Genomic DNA, 20037 nt, shown 5'->3' on the forward strand with positions numbered 1-20037 from the left:
GGATGAGGGCCGAAGCTCGGGCCCTTTGCCATTGGAGAAGCCTTCCCTCTGAGGACTGGAGATGGAGGAAGGGGATACCGCAGCAGGAGCTGAAAAAATTCCAGGCCATCATAGCCTGCCTCCCTTCAAGGAAGAGGTGGTGGATTGATTCATGAGCCGGATGGTGGGAGGGTCCTGGGTCACAACAGTTGCAGTAGGAAGCAAGCTGGACCCCTCGGCATTAGATTCTTTCATCCACAGGGAAGGCACCCTGTAAGAGCCTCCAAAGGTAAATGGACAGCCTAGGAGGCAAAAGCTTGTGCCAGATCCATGAAGACCAGCCTGATGGAGGACCCCGGACCTCAAAACGGACTAGGCCGTCTTAGCAGAAAAGGACCCGGAGGGGAATCTGTCCGCCTTGGTTTATCTGGACTTTCATTCATTTGATTGGTCTGGTTTGGGAGTTGACAATCTTCAATGGCTTTCTCATCTTTCTAAGTTGCGGTACCTTGACATGGGAGGGGTGAATTTCACCGGCCAGTCAGATAATTGGTTACAAGTCATTAATATGCTTCCTTCTCTTTCCGCACTACGCCTCCCCCATTGTGAACTAGGTACCATTCCTGTCCTTCCATATGTTAATTTCACATCTCTTTCAGTCCTTGACCTTTCAAGTAACGATCTCGGTCCAAGAATGCCCGATTGGGTGTTTAATCTCAGCAGCTTAGAGTATCTTAATCTCAACAGCAACAATTTTCAAGATCCTATTCCAAATCCACTTCACCATCTTTGCAACCTGCATACTTTAGATTTGTCAGACAACATTATCAGTGTATGGATGACAGGGTCTATGGAATGTTCACCTGGATGCATTAAGGATAGTTTGGAGTCTTTGAATTTGGCTTCTAATCAAGTTAGTGGCTATTTTCCTGATTTCTTATGTCAGTATAGAAATCTGAAATCTCTTGATCTCACAGGTAACTCATTCTATGGACCTATTCCAGGATCTCTTGGAAACTTTTCAACCTTGAGAGAATTGTATCTGAGCCATAACAACTTGAGTGGGGCTTTACCAGAGAGTCTTGGACAACTTTCAGAGTTAGTCGATTTGAGGATTTCTTCTAATTCATTTGAGGGCAATGTTTCTGAAGCTCACTTTGCTAATCTAATGAAGTTAGAATCAATAGACATGTCTTCGAATTCCTTGGTTGTGGATGTTAGCTCAAGTTGGGTTCCACCTTTTCAACTCAAGCACATCAAAATGTGGTCCTGCAAATTAGGGCATCAGTTCCCTGCGTGGCTTCAAACACAAAGGAATGTTCTCAAGCTTGACTTCTCTGATGCCCAAATTTCAGATTCCATGCCATACTTGTCATGCTCCAAACTCGAAAACCGGGCTCACAAAATTCCCGATTGTCGAATCTAGCTCCGACAACCTCCGTAGTACTCCATTCTCGGCTCCCAGCGCCCATTTGCCAGGTTCTGACCCTAGAATGCTACGAGGAGGATTTTCAACATCAGTTTGATTCGTAATAAGCATAACCAAAGGCATAACCCACAAACAACAATCAAAAACTCCATCACATTTCCACTATGATCAGAAACTTTACAAGTACAATGAGCATAAAAGGAAATACAATGATAATGGATAAAAAGCTCTAAGATGATCTGCTATGCGCTTCTGCCTCAGCGCTGCTGCGGTCCAACGTCACCTGCATGCAACGGTCGTGCATAAGCTTATAAAAAGCTTAAAGGGTGGTGTAAATGTGTGCGTAAGGTAGTAATACAATTATGCAGTATCAGAGTAATGCGGAATATGTAGATGAATCCATGAATGTTATTAGTCGTACTAAGGCCATGTGATACGAAATGCAACTCAAGCATACGAATCCTCATCTAAGTCCACATATCAATATACTCAACTCTAAAATATCATCGGGGTCTAGTACACTCCAACCAGATTGCCGCCCCATCGCGCACAGTAAGGTGAGTGGAAGAGACCTCACTATCAGCCTGCCGATATTAAGCTCGGCTCGTCGATAGCGGATTCATTCCTCGAGCTGGTCAAACTCAGCCTAGCTTTGCCCCCTCCACTCGGGCGGGTAAGGCCGCATCCCCTTCCAACCGACCACAACACAGTGAAAAGCGCGATCGCCTGGTAATCGGTACTCGGCGCTCATGCACTCACTCAGTCTAGACATTGGAGGAACCTCTTGGTACCATAAGGGTTTAGAGACTTCAACCCAGGGATATCTATAGCACCCCATGTAAAACAAGATTTTTGGTATCCAATCCTGCCAACCACGATACGCCTGTAGAGGCTACGACCCTGATGTCGCTACGGTGTACAGTAACCATGTCACACAATACGAAATGCATGAATCACACTATCCAGTCATGCAGCAATCCTGCGCGTATCGTGCGCTCAGGTAGGGCAATTCCGCCTATTAGGGAGCCCATAAACAATCTGCTCGAAGGCATGTGCTATGATCATTCACTCATCTCGTCACAAGCATGCAAATGATGCGTGTGGACATGTATCATGATGCTATAATCGGAATCGATAAATCACATATGGCGGGGGCCCACTTATTTGGGTTAACCCATGAAGAGAATGAGCCTACCAAGGCCTAAGGGAAGGCCGCAATGAGGACATCTAACCATCATTGCCCCTCAATGTGGACGTCTAACCAACATTGCTTCCAAGGAGTGGCCTACATAAGGAATTCATACACAAGGTAACGGCCACTCCCATACATTATATTGGCCTCGCTCATGGGCCTTACATACATTGCATCGGGCCGATCAAATGGGCCGATTCAAATGGGCCGATAAAATGGGTCAAATTCGTTGGGCTGAATTGGATGGGTCGAATGTATGTCAAATTGAGCCCACCCTTATGTAATTTGAGACCTGACCTATTCATGAGTTAACATAGGGATAAATGAAGTGAAAACATACATCACTTGAGTGGGAACCACCGTGGCTCATAAGAAGTTTTAAAAAGTGGGTGTCACCATGCCCCATTATTGTTACAATTGGTAGGGTCCACTTGAACTTTGGGTCTCACTCACTCACCTCATGCCATAAAATGATCTCGCAAATGGTTGGATGGTTCGGATACAACTCATGCATAATGGTGGGTCCCATAGATAGACGGCATGGATATGGAATAGGTGGGACCCACTGGACTTGCGGCTGTGTGCAGCAACAGGTTCACACGCCACAAGGCAGCTACTACTGCTGTACATGCAGCCAATGCTGCTAAGAGAACCACAGAGGTGGGTCCCATGTACGGCGCACTCTAATGAATATATATACAATATATTAATATATGTATTACAAGTATACTGCTGCTGTGCAGCTTTTAGGCATTTAAAAGAGGGTAGGGGTGGGTGCCACGTAGGGCCCACCCTCATCACATATATAAGATGTTATAATATAATATAATATAATATGTCATATTATATATATAATATAATATAATATATTATATTATATTACACATACATCATGGTAGCCACACGTGGGGTGGGCCCCACCGTTCAAAGATGGTGGACGGCTGGATGAAATACACACATGTGGTGGGGCCCATCAGAATGGATGGACGACGTGGGTGGGTCCCATGGACCCCACCGTCAGTCCACACCCCACGTCAGTCCACACATGTCGATACACACTCCATGTTAGCCACCGCCACAGGGATCGATACCAGACCTCCAGTGTTGAAAAGAGGTATCTTTCACACAGTCTACCACGTTAGCTATGGGGGCCCACCGTTGAAACGAGATACCTCCACTCAGTCTGCCAGTGAGCTATGGATTTGGGAGGAGGGCCCCACCTGGCCGTGGCCCCACCGTTAGAGGTGGTGGACGGTTTGGATGAAACACACATCAAGGTATGGCCCACCAAATGGGTGATGGACGGTGATGGGTCCCATGGACCCACCGTCACTCACATCACTGTTAGCCACCCCCTGTCAGTCCACATCAGGGACAGATGCCAAGACCTCAGCGTGAAACGAGGTATCTTTCACTCGGTCTGCCAGTGAGCTATGGATTTGGGTGTGTAAGTGGGCCCCACACGGATATGGTCCACCGTCCAGAATGGTGGACGGTTTGGATAAAGCACATATATCATGGTATGGCCCATTTGGAGGGGTGGAGGACAGAGATGGGTCCCATGGACCCCATGCCAGTCACACATCACTGTTAGCTGCCCCCTGCGAGCCCACACTTCACCCTTAGCACTCGTTCAGCGTTCCTGTACGCTGGACAGTGTGGGTATAACACATGTAGCATGGTGGGTCCCATAGGGACGTAGCCCACCTGATTTTTGGATCAAGCTAACATTCGTGTTTCTCCTACATCCAGGCCCACCCAATGGTGGTCAGCAAGGTGGGCCCTACGGATGAGACGGCGTGGATCATACATCATAGTGGGGTCCACAATACAAGAGAGAGAGAGGGAGGGAGATCGGCGAGGATGGAGGGGTCCCGCCACTTGGGCCCCTCTTTGATACAAAGCCTACATCAAGGTGGGTCTCATCATAAGTGGGCCCTTACATCACAAAAATACTAAGAAATGGAGATCCAAGATCACTCACTGGCTTCTTCTTGCACCCTAGGCTTCCTTAGCTCCTTAGCTTTGATTCCAACGGTGGAGATGAAGTTTGGATGGTTGAGATGAGAGATGAAAGGGTAGGAAAGGTAGGCCACACTTGTGGCTCTCTTGGAGTGGAAGAGCTTGGACGTATAGAGGTTTTTGGGTTGCTTGGATTGTAATTTAAAAATGAAGGAGAGAGAGGGTTGTAAAGAGAGGTGATGTGTGATGGAGTGATGGTTGGGAGAGAGAGAAGGATGGGTGTGTAAGGCTTTTTTGACTTTTGTGGTTGCTTTGTGTAAGAAAGGCATGGGTGTGTAAGAACTCTTTTTGACTTTGGGGTTGCTTGGGGATGGGTGAGAGGTGATTGGTGTACTTGACATGTCCTTGACATGATGGGATCGATTGATTGATTGATTGGGATTACATCTCGTAGAGATTCTCTCGAAATTCGCACACGCGGTGTTTTCCTCGCACGGAACATTGACCCACATCTCCTGGCCAGAGTATCGGATCGGCACGCGAGTTGCGGCATCGAAACCGCGATGACAGCGCGGTCGCTAGGGTACAAGTCTTGGGTTGAGTCGACTAGGGTTGACGGCCTATGAATCAGGGTCGTGTGCAAATATCGGTTAAGGATCGAATGTTGCCGGAATTCGACCGGGAAGATCGCGGGAACTTACGGATCGGTACGATATAGGATACGGGTCTTACAGCTCTCCCCTCCTAATAAAAATTTCGTCATTGAAATTTACACAATCATCGCAACTAGTCATAACTCATGAGAGAGAAGAAACATAACATCACTATATAAAATCAGAGATAACAAACAAAATTCAACACATAACCAGTCATCAAAGAAATGGGGATAATGCTCTCGAATCTCAGCCTCGCGCTCCCGAGAAGCCTCCTCGACATAATGGTGACCCCACTGAATCTTCACCAACAGAATGATCTTAGTCCGGAGGATTTGCTCCTTCCGATTAAGGATACGGACTGGTTGCTCAATATACGAAGCATCCTCACGAACCTCTAACGGCTGCCAGTCAATAACAGGAACAATGTCTGACCCACACTTCCTCAACATGGAGACATGAAAAACGTTGTGGACGCCAGACAACTAAGATGGTAAGGCAAGCCGATAGGCTACGGCGCCAACGCACCCAGTGATCTCAAAAGGTCATATGAATCTCGGGGCAAGATCACCCTTCGCTCCAAATCGAACTACACCCTTCATGGGCGAGACCTTGAGATATACATGGTCCCCTACATCAAAGTTCAAGGGACGACACCGACGATCAGCAAAACTCTTTTGTTGGCTCTAAGTTGTGCGCATCCTCTGTATGATGATATTAATAGCCTCTGACATCTCCTGCACAAGCTCGGGACCTACGAGATGATGCTCTTCAATCTCTGTCCAACAACTCGGTGATCTACATGGTCTGTCATATAGTGCTTCAAAAGGAGCCATGCCAATGGTCGCCTGATAGCTGTTATTGTATGCGAATTCAGCCAATCGCATATGCTCATCCCAGCTACCCCCGAAATCAATCGCACAGGCCCGAAGCATATCCTTAAGGATCTGGTTGACCCTCTCGGTCTAGCCATCGGTCTGCGGATGGTATGCGGTGCTAAGCTGCAAATCATTCCGCATTGCTCTCTGGAAGCTCCCCCAAATCTGGGACGTGAACCTCGGTTCTCAGTCAGAAACGATCGAACTGGAACGCCATGCAGTCTCACAATATCCTCGATGAATAATCTCGCAAGCCGGTCCAAAGGCCAAGTCGCACGAATCGGAAGAAAATACGCCGACTTCGCTAGACCATCCACAACAACCCAAATGGTGTCATGACCGCGCCGAGTCCTCGGTAAGCCCATAATGAAATTTGTCGACACGTGCTCCCACTTCCACATCGAGACACTCAACGGCTACAATAAACCAGGGGGTCTCTGATGATCGGCCTTAACACGGTGGCATGTATCACACTCGGCCACAAAACTGGTGATCTAGCGCTTCATCCCCACCCAAAAATATTGTCGTCTCATGTCACGGTACATCTTCGTCGAGCCAGGATGGATAGAAAACTGCGATCGATGTGCCTCGATCATAAGATCTCTGCATAACTCAGGAATATTCGGCACACATAATCGGCCTCTGGAGTGAATCCACCATCAGAACCAATCTTCCAATCTGTCTAACTCTCAGATGCTGCCTCTGCTCAGTAATCCTGTAACGACTCGTCTGCCTGCTGAGCCTTGATCACCCTTTCGACAAGAGAGGGTTGAATCGACGGGCTCAATAACTGCACAATAGAAGACTGTAAGCGAAACTCAAAGTCGTACTCTGCTATATCCTCAAGCATCCTCCACTCATGAATCATCATATGCGCCACCAAACCTTGTGGCTGACGGCTAAGGGCATCCGCCACCACGTTCGCCTTACCCGGGTGGTACTGGAGATCAAAATCATAGTTCTTCAGGAGCTCCTCCAGCACCTCTGCCTCATGTTCAACTCAGACTGCGAGAAGAGGTACTTCAAGCTCTTGTGGTCAGAAAAGAGCTCGAACCTAACTCCATAGAGATAGTGTCTCCACACCTTCAGTGCGAAGACAACTGCAGCCAGCTCTAAAGGAGTTCAGCTCATGGACCTTGAGCTAACGAGACGCGAATGTCACTGGTCTCCCGTGCTACATCAGGATAGCACCCAAACCAATATGCGAGGTATCAGTGAATACAATAAATTTATCACTCCCAGAGGAAAGAGTAAGGACAGGAGCGGACCTGAGGCGGTCCTTCAACTCCATAAATGCTCGCTCGCAGGCGTCGCTCCAAATAAACTCTTCACCCTTCCGGGTCAACCTGGTCAATGGGGCTGCAATACGAGAGAAACCCTCAATAAAACGCAGGTAGTAGCCCGCTAAACTAAGAAAACTGTAGATCTTGGACGCGTTCGTGGGCTGACCCCACTGACGCACTACCTCAACCTTCGAGGGGTCCACTGCGACACCCTCTCTCATCACCACGTGACCGGGGAACTTCACCTCCTCCTGCCAAAACTCACACTTTTCCAGCTTCGTATATAGTTGGTGTGTACGGAGGGTCTGCAACGTAACCTTCAAATGCTGCTCATGCTCCTCACGGGCCCTCAAATAGATCAGAATGTCGTTGATAAAGACTACAACAAACTGATCGAGATAAGGGCAGAAGACCTCGTTCATCAACTGCATGAACACTGCGGGTACATTGGTCAGTCCGAAGGACATGACCTAAAACTCGAAATCACCATAATGCGTCCTGATTGCTGTCTTCGGAATGTCCTCCTCTCGGACCCGAATATGATGATAACCGGAACGCAAGTCAATCTTCGAAAAGAACTGTGCACCCTGCAGCTGATCAAACAAATCATCAATCCTCGGGAACGGGTACTTGTTCTTGATCGTGACCTTGTTGAGCTCGCGGTAATCTACGCAAAGCCTCAACGAGCCATCCTTCTTCTTCACAAAGAGTATTAGCGCTCCCCACGGTGAACTTCTTAGACAGATAAAGCCCAACTCGCGCAACTCGTCCAACTGCTTCTGCAGTTCCCACAACTGCAACAGTGCTATACGATACGGGGCCTTTAAAATAGGTGCGGTACCGGGCACGAGATCAATCTAAAACTCGGTGAGTCGGCGAGGCGGTAATTTCGAAATCTCCTGGAACACATCGAGAAAGTCGCAAACCACATGCAACTGGACGATGCCCACCGTTATAGGCTCCTCTATGGCACATGATATCAAACAAGACAATGACTCTTCTCTAGGCTCAGCAATAAACTAGAACTACGACAAGCCGGGTATACAAAATGTGACTGTCCTCGCAGAGCAATCCAATATGGTGTAGTACTCGGCAAGCCAATCCATACCCAGGATGACGTCGAACTCGGACATCAGTAATGCAAACAAATCGGCAGGCAAAAAGATATCCCCAACTAGAACGGGGCAAGACGAGCAAAGTCGGCCCAACACTGCAGTCTTTCCTAAGGGAGTCAATACTGACAAGCCTTCAAGAGCAGACTACAACGGTAAACCAGTCAATCGATAAAAACTCTCAGCCACAAAAGAATGTGATGCACCAGAATCAAACAACACACACGTAATGCATGCAGATGCTAAAAGTATACCCTCGATGAGTCCTCCAGATGACTGAGGATCCTGCTGGGCCGCGTAGAATCTAGCCTGAACCGGCTGCGGAGGTGTCTGTCCCCTCTAAGCGTGTTGCTGCTTCTGCTGTCACTGAGGTGGTTAAAACTGCTGCCTCTGCTGTTGCGACCTCGGAGGCTGGTGCTGATGCTGCTGCTGAGATGGCCTCGGTGGTGGGGGCTGCTGTCGCTACTGCTGTAGGGGTCTCTGCTGCGGCTGTAGTGGAGATTGATGTGGACCTCTCTGCTGCTGCTGCTGCTGGGGGAAAGGACACTCCCACATACGGTGCCCCATCGCACCGCACCTAAAATAAGAGCTGGTGAACTGCCTCGGAGGTGCTGCTGGGGCTCGGAAGGCTGGGTGACCTGTGCGCCTCTATTGTGGTCGACCCTGCTGGGAATCACTAGAAGGAGTTTGCCTCTTCCGGTCTCTCCTCTAACCGTGATCAGACTGAGAACTGGCTCACTCAGCCTCAAAAATCTAGGCTTTCCATACCACTCCCTCGAAAGTCGGGAGCTCATGCCCAAAAACACTGCCTCGAAGACCGTAACGCAAGTCATCCTCAAATCGACGAGCTCTTCGCTCCTCATCATCTACCAAGTACGGCACAAATCTGGACAGTGTTATAAAACGAGCTGCGTACTGAGCCACTGTCATATCACCCTGCACTAAGGCCTCGAACTCCAACGCCTGCTGTCGTCGGAAGTGATTAGGAAAATACTGTCGGTTAAACTGATCTACAAAATCCTCCCAGGTCCATACAAAATCAGCGCCCGCTGCTCGGGAGACTGACGTCCACCAGTGCTCAGCCTCACCATGGAGGAGAAATATGGTTAATCGGACTCGTCGCTCGGTCATACATCCCATCGTATCAAATATCTTCTCCACATCGGCGCGCCATCTCTAAGCTACCGTCGGGTCTGACTCACCCTGGAAACGCGGGGGATCGAGCTGTCAAAACTCTGAAAGAAGGGCACTCGCGCGCTCTTGCTCGGCCGTGCGGTGAAACAACGGTGCCTGCCCCTGAAGTGCAGTCGTCATAGCCTGCAACATCTGCTGTAACTGGGAGGCACTCACGGATACGGTCAGATCTGCACTGGTCTCTGGTGGAGGAGCTACATCCATAGGCTGGGCAGTAGGAATCTCTGGTGGTGGAGTGAGGATTGTAGGTGGTAGGACAGGAGCCGCAGGTGGTGAAGCCGGAGTCTCAGGTGGTGGTGTGAGAGTCGATCAGGTCACTCTCCTGCGCGATATGTCCTATAGGAAAGAGCGAAGACAACTATCACTTTGAAAACTCTCGAAGGCACGCACGTTAAGGGTCTGAAATAAAAGATCGCTAGGTTATCCGAACTTAAGACTTAATCATTCATAGCAGACAAGTAATGTTGTTCTTGATTATTCCCGAGTTATGCTCTGATACCAACTTCTGTCATGCTCCAAACTCAGAAACTGGGCTCACAAAATTCTCGATCGCCGAATCCAGCTCCGACAGCCTCCGTAGTACCCCATTCTCGGCTCCTAGCACCCATTCGCTAGGTTCCAATCCTGGGATGCTACGAGGAGAATTTTTAACATCAATTTAATTCGTAATAAGCATAACCAAAAGCATAACCCACAAACAACAACCAAAAACTCCATCACATTTTCACTATGATCAGAAACTTTATAAGTATAATGAGCATAAAGGAAAATACAATGATAATGGATAAAAAGCTCTAAGATGATCTGTCATGCGCTCATGCCTCAGCGCTGCTACGGTCCAACGTCACCTACATGTAACGGTCGTGCATAAGCTTATGGAAAGCTTAGAAGGTGGTGTAAGTGTGTGCGTAAGGTAGTAATACAATTATGCAGTATCAAAGTAATGCGGAATATGCTGATGAATCCATGAATGCTATTAGCCATACCAAGGCCATGCGATGCGAAATGTAACTCAAGCATGCGAATCCTCATCTAAGTCCACATATCAATATAGCTCAACTCTGAAATATCATCGGGGTCTAATACACTCTAACCAGATTGCCACCCCCATCAAGCGCAATAAGGTGAGTGAAAGAGACCTTACTATCCGCTTGCCAATATCGGGCTCGACTCGTCGATAGCGGACCCGTTTCTCGAGCTGGTCAAACTCAGCCTAGCTTTGCCCCATCTACTCAGGCGGGTAAGGCCGCACCCCCTTCTAACCGACCACGACACAGCAAAAAAGCGCGACCGTCTGGTAATCGGCACCCGGCGCTCATGCACCCACTCGGTTTAGACATTGGAGCAACCTCTTGGTTCCATAAGGGTTTAGGGACTTCAACCCAGAGATATCTATAGCACCCCATGTAGAACAAGATTTTCGGTATCCAATCTTGCCAACCACGATGCGCCTGTGGAGGCTATGACCCTGATGTCGCTAGGGCGTACAGTAACCATATCACACAATGCGAAATACATGAATTACACTATCTAATCATGCAGCAATCCTACGCGTATCGTGCACTCAGGTAGGGCAATTCCGCCTATCAAGGAGCCCATAAACGATCTGTCTGAAGGCATGTGCTATGATCATTCACTCATCTCGTCACAAGCATGCAGATGATGCGTGTGAACATGTATCATGATCCTATAATCGGAATCGATAAATCACATATGGCAAATGGGGCCCACTTATTTGGGTTAACCCATAAAGAGAATGGGCCTACCAAGGCCTAAGGGAAGGACGCAATGAGGACATCTAACCATCATTGCCCCTCAATGTGGACATCTAACCAACATTGCTTCCAAGGAGTGGCCTACGTAAGGAATTCATACACAAGGTAAAGGCCACTCACATACATTACATTGGCCTCGCTCATGGGCCTTACATACATCTCATCGGGCCGATCAAATGCGCCGATTCGAATGGGCCGATAAAATGGGTCAAATCAGTTGGGCTAAATTGAATGGGTTGAATATATGTCAAATTGAGCCCACCCTTATGTAATTTGAGACCAGACCTATTCATAAGTTAACATAGGGATAGATGAAGTGAAAACACACATCACTTAAGTGGGAACCACCGTGGCTCCTAAGAAGTTTTAAACAGTGGGTGTCACCGTACCCCATTATTATTGCAATTGGTGGGGTCCACTTGAACTTTGGGTCTCACTCATTCACCTCATGCCATAAAATGATCTCACAAATGGTTGGATGGTTCGGATACAACTCATGCATAATGGTGGGTCCCATAAATAGACGGCATAGATATGAAATAGGTGGGACCCACGGAACTTGCGGCTGTGTGCAGCAACAGGTTAACACGCCACAAGGCAGCTACTACTGTTGTACATGCAGCCAATGCTGCTTAGAGAACCACAGAGGTGGGTCCCATGTAGGGCGCACTCTAATGAATATATATACAATATATTAATATATGTATTACAAATATACTGCTGTGCAGCTTTTAGGCATTTAAAAGTGGGTAGGGGTGGGTGCCACGTAGGGCCCACCCTCATCACATATATAAGATGCTATAATATAATATAATATAATATGTCATATTATATATATAATATAATATAATATAATATAATATATTATATTACACATACATCATGGTAGCCCACACGTGGGGTGGGCCCCACCATCCAAAGATGGTGGACGGCTGGATGAAATACGCACATGTGGTGGGGCCCATCAGAATGGATGGACGACGTGGGTGGGGCCCATGGACCCCACCATCAGTCCACACATGTCGGTACACACTCCATGTTAGCCACTGCCACAGGGATCGATACCAGACCTCCAGTGTTGAAAAGAGGTATCTTTCACACAGTCTACCACGTGAGCTATGGGGGCCCACCGTTGAAACGAGGTACCTCCATTCAGTCTGCCAGTGAGCTATGGATTTGGGAGGAGGGCCCCACCTGGACATGGCCCCACCGTTAGAGGTGGTGGACGATTTGGATGAAACACACATCAAGGTGTGGCCCACTAAATGGGTGATGGACGGTGATGGGTCCCATGGACCCCACCGTCACTCACATCACTGTTAGCCATCCCCTGTCAGTCCGCACTTCACTTTACACACGTCCAGGGACGCTGGACAGTGTGGGTATAACACACGCATCATGGTGGGTCCCACAGGGACGTGGTCCACTGGATTTGGATGGATCTGGTATTGGTGTTTCTTATCAGCTAGGCCCACCGGATGACCTAGATAAAACGGATGGATGACACCATTAAAAAAAACATGATCAAGGCGGGCCACACCGTTTTAGATGGGTGGACAGGGTGGATGATATCAAGCATCAAGGTGGGCCACAAGCCACCATACACGAGAGAGAGAGAGAGAGAGATTCGGTGGTGATGGAGGGGCCCACCCAATGGTGGTCAGCAAGGTGGGCCCTACGGATGAGACGGCGTGGATCATACATCATAGTGGGGTCCACAATACAAGAGAGAGAGAGAGGGAGATTGACGAGGATGGAGGGGTCCCGCCACTTGGGCCCCTCTTTGATACAAAGCCTACATCAAGGTGGGTCCCATCATAAGTGGGCCCTTACATCACAAAAGTACGGAGAAATGGAGATCCAAGATCACCCACTGGCTTCTTCTTGCACCCTAGGCTTCCTTAGCTCCTTAGCTTTGATTCCAACGGAGGAGATGAAGTTTGGATGGTTGAGATGAGAGATGAAAGGGTAGGAAAGGTGGGCCACACTTGTGGCTCTCTTGGAGTGGAAGAGCTTGGACGTATGGAGGTTTTTGGGTTGCTTGGATTGTGATTTGAAAATGAAGGAGAAAGAGGGTTGTAAAGAGATATGATGTGTGATGGAGTGATGGATGGGAGAGTGAGGGATGGGTGTGTAAGGCTTTTTTGACTTTTGTGGTTGCTTGGTGTAAGAAAGGCATGGGTGTGTAAGAACTCTTTTTGACTTTGGGGTTGCTTAGGGATGGGTGAGAGGTGATTGGTGTACTTGACATGTACTTGACATGATGGGATGGATTGATTGATTGATTGAGGTGACATTTCGTAGAGATTCTCCCGGAATTCGCACGCTCGGCGTTTTCCTCACACCGAATGCTGGGCCACATCTCCTGGCCAAAGTATCGGATCGCGCGAGTCGCGGCATTAGAACCGCGGCGACGGCGCGGTCACTAGGGTACAAGTCTTGGGTTGAGTCGACTCGAGTTGACGGCCTAGTTCCCTGCGTGGCTTCAAACACAAAGGAATGTTCTCAAGCTTGACTTCTCTGATGCCCAAATTTCAGATTCCATGCCATACTGGTTTTGGAACTTGTCTTCTCAAATCTCCTACTTGAATCTTTCTCACAACCAAATCAATGGCGAGATTCCAAATTCATTGCAGTTTGCTCCTAGGGCGACCATCGATTTAAGTTTCAATCGCTTTGAGGGTCCGCTGCCACATTCTTTTCTTAATGCTAATTTTTTGAAACTGTCTAACAATTTCTTTTCCGGTCCCATTCTCATGGGCATTGGTGAAATAGTGCCTTCCTTTTTATCTCTTTCTGATAATCACATCAATGGTAGCATTCCCCCGGCTTTATGTAAATTGCAAACCTTGCTTGTCCTTGATCTCTCATACAACCAATTAACAGGAGAACTTCCATGGTGCTTGGGGGATTTGCAAAACCTGAATATAATGGATTTGGGAAACAATAATCTATCTGGAGGTATTCCTAGCTCTATGGGTTCAATAGTCGGGTTCAGTTGGTTGAGTTTGATATATTAGCACACGTCACAACTCAGCAATTATCGCCTCAATCAGTGGAGGTGATAAGGCCTTAATCAGTGAAGGTGATAAGGCCTTAATCAGTGGAAATGATAAGGCCTCAATCAGTGGAGGTGATAAGGTTGATGATAAGGCCTCAATCAGTGAAGGTGATAAGGCCTTAATCAGTGAAGGTGATGAGATTGGTGATAAGGCCTCAATCAGTGGAGGTGATAAGGTTAGTGATAAGGCCTCAATCAGTGGAGGTGATAACGCCGTAATCAGTGGAGGTGATGAGGTTGTCGATAAGGCCTCAATCAGTGGAGGTGATAGGCCTTAATCAATGGAGAGACGTTGAAGGACATCGGCAACAGCAGATTTTATGAAGATTTGTATTCATGTTTTCATGTTTAAATTCCATGTCTCTATAAATGCCTAAAGCAAGAGTCCACGTTGCAATCAATTGAAATTAAAGAAATATATTATTTCTTTATGGTATCAGAGCCATTGTGAACACTTGGCATCGTTACCACGTCAAAGCTTCATTCTCTTAACTTCCGACATGGCTACTCTATCTCTCAATGTTGGCAACTTCATTACACTCAGACTCACCTCAAATAATTATCCCTTGTGGTGTGAACAAGCCTTGGCCCTTGCAGAGAGTCAAGAATTGGTCGGCCATCTCACAAATGAAGATCCTGCTCCCATTAAATACACCACACCAAATTCAAATAGTTCCACAAATGTAGAAAATTTTATTCCACAGTTAACAGATGCTTTCATAGCCTGGCGAAAGTCTGATCGTCTCCTTCGTGGGTGGATCATCGGAACACTCTCAGAGGAAACTCTCGGACTCGTCATTGGTCTCGACACAGCTCATGCCGTATGGGAAGCACTCAAGAATGCATATGCCCAAGACTCGCAAGAATGAGAATTTATACAAGGGCAACAGGTAACTTATCTTAAAAAAGAAGATGACAAAACCATTACAGACCACATTCGTACATTCAAAGGCCTATGTGACAATCTAGCAGCTATTGGAAAACCTGTTCCAGACCAAGAAAAAGTCTTCTGTCTTCTCACCAGTCTTGGTCCTCAATATGAAACTTTCACAACAACCATGCTGAAGCCCCCACGACCATCATACTCTGAGTTGGTTTCTCAACTCCAAAATTTTGATCAAAGGCGCAATTGGTTTTCTAGTCATACAGATGTACCGGCCTCATCTCTCACTCATCAAATGGCATTCTATGGTCAACAGCAGCAACGATCTCAGCAAACTTCCTCAGGCTATCGTGGAACCCCACAAAGTTTACATCCAGTGGACGTGGATTCCAGGCACAATAACCACAACATAAGGACTCCAATCGGAGCTACATAAACAACCCTCCTTTTGCTAATTCACAGCGCCATCCTCCACCACCAGGTGAGCGTCACATGACTCTTGTAGAGAGGGATAAATACCATGACCAACAGTGTCAATACTGTGGGATAATGGGTCATGTTGCAAAGATCTACTAGTGGGTACCCAAAAAATTTACTCATCATGATGAAATCCCAGAAGCACTTGTAGCACTTACCTTGGACAACACCATTGCAAATACAGAGTGGACAACAGACACTGGAGCTTCCAATCATATGACAGGTAAGCCAGGTATGTCAACCAATATTCGTAAATATTCTGGTACTGACACAGTTTTAATTGGCGATGAATCTTCCTTGCTAATTCTTGCAATTGGTGACTCATGTATAAAACAAAAAAAAAAGTTGTTTTACCTCTACATGACGTTTTGCTAGTTCCAGATTTAAAAAATAATTTACTCTCTGTAAGCCAGTTGACTAATCAATTTCCTGTTAATTGTGAATTTTCTAACGCTGATTTTTGTACTAAGGATCCGGAAACAGGACAACCAATAATAACAGGGAGATGCAGGGGTGATCTTTATGTTCTACCATCTTCGCCAGAACTATATTTTTCTCATCGCTTCAAATCCGGCACTATAGAAGTTTGGCACCAACGCTTAGGCCATCCTCAATCTTCGGCTTTACAGTTATTAAAAAATAAGGGGCTAATTGATCTTTTAAGGGCAATAAAATCTCAACATCTTTGTCATAGTTGTCAATTAGGGAAGCTTAGTCATTTACCTTTCTCTTGTTCTAAACATTCAAGTTCTAGTATTTTTGAAAAAATTCATCGTGATTCATGGGGACCCACTCCTGTTTTATTTATTGCAAAATTCAGATATTATGCTTGTTTGGTTGATGACTTCTCTAAATATACATGGATTATTCCCTTACGTCATAAATCTGATTTTTTTAATGCATACTTGGCATTTGAAAAATACGTTGCCAAGCAGTTCAACAAACAAATTAAAATTTTCCATTCAGATGGAGGTGGTGAGTTCATCAACTCTAAACTTTCAACTCACTTTCTTTTCACAAGCATTATTCATCAGATATCTTCTCCGTATACACCTGAGCAGACTGGTATGGTTGAAAGATGATACAGGACTATAAGAGAGCTAGGTATGACTATGTTATTTCATTGTAGTGCTCCTTTATTTCTATGGGTAGAAGCTTTCACTATAGCTGTCTACCTTATGAATCGACTACTTACATCTGCCCTTAATTTTGAAACCCCATATTTTGCGCTGCATGGAGCTCATCCTATTTACTCTTCACTTCGTACCTTTGGTTCTAAATGTTTTCCTTACACTTGAGACACATGACATCACAAGTTTGATCCAAAAATAATCCTCTGTATTTTAATTTGTAGGCTACAATGATAAACACAAGGGATACAAGTGCTTTCATCCTTCAAGCAAATTTTTTTTTATCTCTCGGCATGTTGTTTTTGATGAGTTAGTCTTTCCTTATAAGACTGCTAACACTTCTCGCATCACATCTACTAAGCCACAGGTCATTAGCATCTTTGATTCTTGGTTACCACACACTGACATGCGCTTCCCTGTTGGACCTTCTTTGGCATCTTTGACACCACCTTATTTGAGTCCCTTATCGGGAACAGACATCCATCATCCAACCCCACCATCCCGGTTCCACTGACCTACCAGATTTTCCATCCTCTCTTTCAGAGACTTCCGATATGCTTACCCACAATCATAGTTCAGCACTACCTAAAACACCTCCACCGCACGAGTCTCAACCAACGCCGCTTCTACAACTCATGTCTGAACCATCAGAGTTATCTCACCTTACTCCACTTTCTTCAACACCAATATCTCATTCTATGGTCACTCGGTCTAAACTGGGTATGATAAAACTCAATCCAAAGTATGCTTTGATTACAACCACATCTATCAGTGTACCTCGTGAGCCACACAATATTAGATCTGCCTTGGCACATCCTGGGTGGAAAGCTGCCATGCATGAGGAACTTGTGGCATTACATCAAAACCAGACCTGGAAACTTGTTCCTCGCACATCTAACATGCACGTTATTGGATCTAAATGGGTATTCAAATCAAAACTCAAACCCGACGGTTCTCTAGATCGACTCAAGGCTCGTCTTGTTGCAAAAGGCTATCATCAAATTGATGGTGTAGATTATACTGAAACATTTTCTCCAGTTATCAAATCGGGAATAATTCGCATGATCATTACTTTAGCTCTTGTTCAACGGTGGCTTATTCGTCAGCTAGACGTAAAAAATGCATTCCTGCGTGGTCAAATATCTGAAGATATATATATGTAACAACCTCCAGGACTGACAGATTCTCAACACCCGACATATGTTTGCAAAGTCCAAAGAGCTCTCTATGGTTTAAAACAAGCACCTCGTGCTTGGTTTGATCGATTCAGTACCTTTCTCCTTAAATACAGGTTCTTTTGTAGTCAAGTAGATCCTTCCTTATTTATTTTTCATTCTGATTATGGAATATTAATTTTTCTTCTTTATGTAAATGATATACTGCTCACAGGATCTGCTCCATTACTTGTTACAAATTTCATTCAACTACTGAGCAGTGAATTCGCAATGAAAGACTTGGGACCAATTCATCATTTTCTTGGAATAAAAATCTCCCCAACTTCCAATGGTCTTCATCTGTCTCAGTCACACTATGCTCTTACCATACTTGAACGAGCTAACATGGTAGATTGCAAGCCCATGAGTACACCTCTCGAAGCTAAGACAAAAACCTCATCAACTGAAATTCTTATGGAAGACCCTAGTTACTATCGCGAACTTGTTGGAGCATTACAGTACCTCACACTAACACGCCCTGATCTTTCATTGAGTGTTAACTATGTATCTCAATTCATACATGCTCCTACCTTGGCACATTTGAAAATGGTTCGACATATCCTACGATATGTCAAAGGAACTACTGACATAGGACTACATTTTTCTTCAAACACTACACTTAATCCGTTTGCTTTTTTAGATGTAGATTGGGCAGGGTGTCCTATTACAAAACTTTCCACTACTGGCTATTGTACCTACCTTGGAGGAAATCTCATCTCTTGGTGTGCAAAGAAGCAACATACAATTTCTTGATCAAGCACTGAAGCAGAGTACTAAGCTATGGCTAACACAGCAGCTGAACTCACATGGATGACCTTTATTCTCAAAGATCTCCGCATTCCAATGGTTTCTCCTCCCATACTATATTGTGACAACCTTAGTGCTCTTCATATGACGATTAATCTTGTGTTCCATGCACGAAGTAAACACATCGAGTTGGATTATCAATTTGTGCGTGAACGCGTTGCGCTTGGTCTACTTATCACTTGACATATCTCCACTGCTAACCAAGTTGCAGACCTCTTTACTAAGCCAATGTCAAAGGTCGCCCTTCATTATTTTCTAACCAAACTTTGCCTCCAACCCTAGCATAGTTTGCGGGAGGATATTAGCACACGTCACAACTCAGCAACTATCGCCTTAATCAGTGGAGGTGATAAGGCCTTAATCAGTGGAGGTGATAAGGCCTTAATCAGTGAAAGTGATAAGGCCTCAATTAGTGGAGGTGATAAGGTTGATGATAAGGCTTCAATCAGTGGAGGTGATAAGGCCTTAATCAGTGGAGGTGAAAAGAATGGTGATAAGGCCTCAATCAGTGGAGGTGATAAGGCCTTAATCAGTGGAGGTGATGAGGTTATCGATAAGGCCTCAATCAGTGAAGGTGATATGACATCAATCAATGGAGAGACGTTGAAGGATATTGGCAACAGCAGATTTTATGGAGATTTGTATTCATGTTTTCATGTTTAAATTCCTTGTCTTTGTAAACGCCTAAAGCAAGTGTTCACATTGTAATCAATTGAAATTAAAAAAAGGTATTTTTTTCTTTATGATAAACAATAATTTCTTCTCTGATCTCTCTTCCTCCCTGAGAAACTTCACTTCTTTGATGGCAATCGACCTCAGCGGGAATAGATTCACTGGTAATATACCAACATGTCTAGGTGAAAACCTAACAGTTTTAGAATTTCTCAACCTGCGGACGAATATGCTTTCTGGATCAGTTCCTTCACAACTTTGTCATCTTACTTCTCTTCAAGTTTTGGACCTCTCACATAACAATCTCTCAGGAACCATACCTAGGTGTTTTGGCAA

At 45.8% G+C, this 20037-nt stretch overlaps 1 protein-coding gene across 1 annotated transcript; it reads left to right on the forward strand.

Annotated features, from left to right (window-relative positions):
- Nucleotides 1-388: 388 nt before the first annotated feature.
- LOC131230609 (leucine-rich repeat receptor protein kinase MSP1-like) lies at nt 389-19692 on the forward strand. The gene is made up of 5 exons (XM_058226506.1): nt 389-1350; nt 14276-14418; nt 14495-14686; nt 18398-18726; nt 19312-19692. The coding sequence occupies exons 1-5, from the start codon at nt 494-496 to the stop codon at nt 19690-19692; spliced, it is 1902 nt and encodes a 633-aa protein (XP_058082489.1). The 5' UTR covers nt 389-493.
- The last annotated feature ends 345 nt before the right edge of the window (nt 19693-20037 follow it).

The sequence above is a fragment of the Magnolia sinica genome, chromosome 17, assembly GCF_029962835.1.
Source record: "Magnolia sinica isolate HGM2019 chromosome 17, MsV1, whole genome shotgun sequence".
Lineage (NCBI taxonomy): Eukaryota > Viridiplantae > Streptophyta > Magnoliopsida > Magnoliales > Magnoliaceae > Magnolia > Magnolia sinica.